Source organism: Solanum tuberosum, unplaced genomic scaffold (genome assembly GCF_000226075.1).
Source record: "Solanum tuberosum cultivar DM 1-3 516 R44 unplaced genomic scaffold, SolTub_3.0 scf00099, whole genome shotgun sequence".
Classification (NCBI taxonomy): domain Eukaryota; kingdom Viridiplantae; phylum Streptophyta; class Magnoliopsida; order Solanales; family Solanaceae; genus Solanum; species Solanum tuberosum.
This window is the reverse complement of record NW_006239023.1, coordinates 460471-466601: the sequence shown is the minus strand read 5'-3', so window position 1 is coordinate 466601 and position 6131 is coordinate 460471. Positions and strand designations below refer to the sequence as shown.

The following is a 6131-nucleotide window of genomic DNA, read 5'->3' as shown; positions in this document are numbered from 1 at the left end:
AGAAAATTGTATATGCACATGCAAATACATATATATTCGTCCTATACACTTATAATTATACAATAAAAATATTCCCCTGCCCAGTTTTATGTTTGTATAATGTATAATTTATGTTTGTCAACGATTTATACAAACGAGAGGCTAACAACAATTTATACAAATGGCCTGCAAGCGAAATTATATAATTCTGAAGAGGATCCAACGAATTATACAATTGCTTCTTTTTGTATATATGTATAGCGAATTATACATATATATGTTTGCTATGGAGCGCAATTATGCAAACTTTGCTATAACATACAAATATGATTTTTTTGTTTGTTATATGTGAAAGTTTCTCTAATATAAATGATCCAGTGCAATGAACTTGAGCATTTTCTTAAAATTCTTTTGTAAGAGTCGTTGCCAGAAATTACAACATTTCTGAGTGAGACTCGATCGAACCCCCATCCAACACGTCTCTTACTAATAAACAAACAAACCAGTCAAGCTAGACATGAAATTACTTGAAACCAAGTATGAATCGGATTATTCAATCTTAATATAAAATTCAAAAGTATAAAAAATTATTCATTATTCCCTCCAATTTGTTCATCGATTCTCTCTTCTCTAAATGTATGTAGATGTAGACACTCATGCGTACGGCACTGACAGATGGAGTCTTCTTGTCTGACATTTTCTATTCTATTCTATCTTGTCTGATGAAGATCAGTTCTACAAGTTTTTTTTTTTTTTTTTTGTTTAAATTTTGAATCAAATCCAATAATATAAAGAGTGTTACTATAACATACGTTTTCTCTAGCTCTATTTACTCATTCGAGCTCTTGCAATTCTAAGGCGATCGAGCTTGTGAACAAATTACTTGCTACTATTAGCCTACAACTTGTAATTATAACTCAAACAGCCATGGCCATGACTATTCAAAAGTGGCTATTGATCATTCTGTTTTTGCATATACACGTTCTCAATATAGTAGTGCAGCTGCATAATTTAAAATACGTTTCATGCGGTAAGAATGGTAACTATACTGAGTATAGTATCTATTAGAACATATGACGCGAGGACATCACTCAGTAGCTTAGTCGTATTAGGATCAGTAGTTTAATCGTATTAGGATTGCATTACTAATTCAGCAGTTATTATTTATTTAGATTACTTTAGTTCAGTTCGTTTAGGAGTCTTATTATTTTTCCTGTAACTCTATTCAATACCTTGCTGCCTTCATTAATAAATATACTCTTTTCAGCACACATTCAGTCTTTATATGGTATCAGGGCTTTTCACACTCTAACGAGTACGATCAATTTTTTTTTTCTCCTCCTCACGCAGATCAGCAACAATGACCAATCACAATGGTAACAACAATGGCAACAATCCCAGAGTTGTCAATGTTGATAACATAACGGGTACCAATATTATCATTCAATTCAATCCTGCATCCCAATTACCTATCAAACTAAGCGGTGGTCACAACTTCGCCACCTGGAAAGCCCAATTTTCCATGCTTATGTATGGCTACAACCTTTTTGGCCATCTCGATGGAACCACTCCATCCCCCTGTCGCACGATTACTCTCGGCACAAATATATCTCTTAATCCTGCCTTCTTACCTTGGTTCCGTCAGGACCAACTCATCCAGAATGCCCTCATGGCTTCTATCGAACCCACTATTGCCTCTACTGTTGTTGCTACTGACTCAGCTAAATCAGCTTGGGATGCTTTGCATACCACTTATGCGAACAAATCTCAAACTCGAGTCTTCAGTTTGCGTGATCAGCTTGCCCGTGTCACTAAGGACTCTCGCTCTATTACTGAATATCTTCACACTATTCGGTCCTTTTCAGATAAGTTAGACACTGCTGGTGCTCCTGTTTCCAATCCTGAACTCATCGTCAAAAGACTCAGTAGTCTAGGTCCTGAATTTCGTGAGATCTCTGCTGCCATTCGTGCACGCGATACGGCTATCTCCTATGAGGAACTGTTTGAAAAGCTACTAGACTTTGAACTCTTCCTTCGCCACGAGGATGCTAAGAAACTACCTAGTTCCATCACTGCTGCAGTTGCTACTCCCACCAAATTCAACTCCACTAATCGCAACAATCATAGACAAACCAACAACTCTCAACAATGGCGCCAAAATTCGCGTCCAAGCACTCCACCACAATGGCAGTCCAATTCCAATCCGAACGGCGTTACTCGATGCCAACTATGTAATAGAATTGGCCACACTGCCAATGTTTGCCGCTTGAAGTCTCATAATCACTTTGAAGCAAAAGCCAACTATGCCGTTGGGTTTACAGCGGACACCAACCCCTGGATAGTTGACTCAGGAGCCACCCATCGCATCACAATAGAGCCGTATAACCTATAACCATACCACAGTAATGAGGATGTCTCCATGGGTGATGGTAACAAAATTCCTATCTCTCACACTGGTTCTACTAAATTAAATGCATCAAATAATGTTTTTAAGCTAACCCACACTCTGTGTGCACCTTCCATTAAACGCAAGCTTCTTTCGGTTTCTAAATTCTGTCAAGACAATCTTAAGTCTATTGAATTTTTCCCTTTTAACTTTGTTGTGAAGGATCTGCAAACGCGGAAGCCACTGGTGCACGGTCGGACCAACAATGGACTGTATGAGTGGCCTGTCTCACATCCCCAAGCTCATATTACCTCCACATCCAATGCTCTCACTACTTGGCACCAACGTCTTGGACATCCTCACTCTAGAGTTCTTAGGTTTTATTTTAAATAAATTCTCGCTACCGTTTCATGAGCGAGACAAAAACTTTCATTGTAATTCTTGTTTTATCTAATAAAGCTCATCGGCATCCTTTTTACCCAATTATCACTGTCTAGCTCTAAACCACTTCAAATTATTTTTAGTGATTTATGGGGGTCATCACCAGTCTTATCTCTTGACAAAAAGTTGTATTATTGTATTTTGTTGATCAATATACGAAGTACACTTGGCTCTATACACTAACAAAGAAAAGTGAAGTTAAAAAGATCTTTCAAAAATTTTATCCTATAATGGAAAAACATTTTGACACCAAAATTTTATCATTGTATACTGATGGCGGAGGTGAATATAAAAGTCTTGACTCCTATCTTTCACTTCACGGCATTCAACACCTCTTCACCCCACCCTATACACCCCAACGAGTTGCACTTGTAGAACGACGACATCGTCATATCGTCGAAACTGCAAGAACACTCTTACATGAGGCATCCCTCCCACCCCAATTCTGGTCTTTTGCATGCCATCACATTGTCTACCTCATCAATCGTCTCCCAACCTCTCACCTAGATAATCAATCCCCATTCCAAAGATTACTTTGAAAATCACCTGATTATAACTCCCTACGGATTTTTGGTTGTTTATGCTATCCATGGCTCAAACCATACTCCAAAAATAAAACTTGAATCAAAATCTACCCCATGTGTCTATCTTGGTTTCTCATTATCCCATCACTGTCACCAGTGTTTTGACCCAATTTCTGCAAAGGAGTACTTATCCCGAGATATGCGATTCGTTGAGGATGTATTTCCATTTAAGACATTGTTCGCCAATACTACCATTAAATCAGCTCACCTAGAATGGGCAAAAACAACAATGCCAAGTTCGTCGAACCCCACACCCAAACTTCCCATAGTTACTGATCTGCCAACTCCATTAGAAATAGCAGCAAACACAATTCCAGATTTCCCAATCACCGTCTGCTTCATCTCCAGCCCAATCCGGCGACAACTGAAACTCACAGTCATTATCCGACAATGCACTAACAGCAGACGCAATAGATTCACCTCTTGCAACTCCTCCCTCTCCAGGTAAATTTTTATCTTCATCATTTTTAATAATTCCCACTTCCCAGAACCCCTCTTCTATATCTACTGCCCAATATTTAGCACTACCACACCTCCCTACAAACTCACAAACGCCGATCCCAACCAACACACAAAGCAGCTTGTCTTCTTTCCGTGTCTATCAACGTAGAAACACCAACCCACCAACACCCATGGCTCCTCAACCAACCTGTCCTATCCTCGAGTTGGAAATCGCTCCTTCACCGCCTCAATGTCCGTCTCTTCCTACCCGTGCTGTCACTGATCCCAAAACAATATCACCAAACCCAAACAGATTTTTGATTACCTAGCCAAATTGAACCCCACTGTCACACCCACTAATGTCAAACAAGCACAAAAACATCCCGAGTGGCGTTATGCAATGAAACATGAATTTGATGCTTTAATTAAAAATCAGACTTGGGAACTTGTTCCTCTTGACCCGACCGAAAACATTGTATCCTGCAAGTGGCTTTTCAGGATCAAGAGAAATGCTGATGGGTCAATCGACAGTTACAAAGCGCACCTGGTTGCAAAAGGCTTTACTCAGAGGCCGGGCATTGATTTTCATGCCACATTCAGCCTAGTCGTCAAACCCACCACAATTCACATCGTCCTCTCTGTGGCACTTCGTCACAACTGGCCTCTTCGCCAGTTGGATGTCCATAATGCCTTCCTCCAAGGCAACCTGGAAGAGGAAGTGTACATGGCACAACCTCCGGGGTTTACTAGTGATGACAAACCAATGCATATATGTCGGCTGCGAAAGGCGATCTATGGCTTGAAACAGGCTCCTCGGGCATGGTACAATGCCCTCACGGGTTATCTTTCATCTATAGGCTTTGTTAAGACAAAATCTAATGCCTTACTACTAGTCAGACATGGTGTAGGTGATACATTGTTCGTCCTCGTCTATGTCGACGATATTATTATCACTGGGAGCAATACTTTAAGTGTCAATCAGGTTATCACTTCCCTTGCTTCTAAGTTCTCTATTAAAGATTTAGGTAATCTTCACTATTTTCTTGGTGTTGAAGTGATAAACAACTCTAACAGTTTAATTCTCACCCAAGCAAATTATGTGAATGAAATTTTAAATGATGAGCTAATGACTGACTGCAAGAGTGTTAACACGCCAATGAGTGCATCTGAGTTACTCACCTTGTCTGATGGAAATCACTTGACTGATGCTACACGTTATCGCCGAGTCTTGGGTAGGCTTCAATATTTATGCTTCATTAGACCAGACATTGCCTTTGCAGTTAACAAGCTTTCACAATTCATGCAGGCACCATCCGACCTTCACTGGAAGGCTGTAAAACATGTTCTTCGATACCTACGTGGTACCATTCAACTTGGCCTACGCGTTACTCTTATTGATGAATTCAATCGACATGTTTACTCTGATACAGATTGGGGTGGGGACATCGTTGACAGAGTTTCTACATCTTGTTACATCTTATTTCTTGGTCACAATCCGATTAGTTGGTCCTCAAAGAAGCAAAATACTGTCTCACGCTCCTCCACTGAGTCTGAATATAGGGCTGTAGCTAATGCACTTTCTGAAACCTTATAGGTCACCAATCTCCTAAATGAGCTGGATTTTCCAGTACATCAGCTACCCACAATTTATTGTGACAATCTTGGAGCCACATTCTTGAGCAAGAATCCTGTTCTCCATAGCCGTGTAAAGCATGCTGCCGTGGACTTTCACTTTGTTCGCCATTATGTTGACATCAAAAGGATTCGTGTTGTTCATGTCCATGGCGCTGATCAAATTGCTGGCACTCTCACCAAGGCACTTCCTAAATCTGCTTTTGAGTCTAATTTGTTCAAGTTAGGCTTGGTGACTCATCGCCTAACTTGAGGGGGCGTATTAGAACATATGACGTGAGGACATCACTCAGTAGCTTAGTCGTATTAGGATCAGTAGTTTAATCGTATTAGGATTGCATTACTAATTCAACAGTTATTATTTATTTAGATTACTTTAGTTTAGTTCGTTTAGGAGTCTTATTATTTTCCCTGTAACTCTATTTAATACCTTGCTGCCTTCATTAACAAATATACTCTTTTCAGCACACATTCAGTCTTTATAGTATCTACAAGAGCAATCTAAACACACTCCTCACTTCCCTTCCCTCAAAAATAGATAACTATGGTTTCTACAAGGCTTCCATTGGCCAAAACTCTGACAGAGCCAGTGTTATTGTGCTATGTAGAGGAGACGTGGAGCTACAAGAATGTTGTTGACACCCAATTTTGACCCTTCTTTCTTCTAA

At 39.8% G+C, this 6131-nt stretch overlaps 1 protein-coding gene across 1 annotated transcript; it reads left to right on the top strand.

Annotated features, from left to right (window-relative positions):
* The first annotated feature begins 1339 nt into the window (after positions 1–1339).
* On the top strand, positions 1340–2371 carry LOC107060775 (uncharacterized). Its single transcript, XM_015309045.1, has one exon. The coding sequence runs from the start codon at positions 1340–1342 to the stop codon at positions 2369–2371; it is 1032 nt and encodes a 343-aa protein (XP_015164531.1).
* Positions 2372–6131: the final 3760 nt, after the last annotated feature.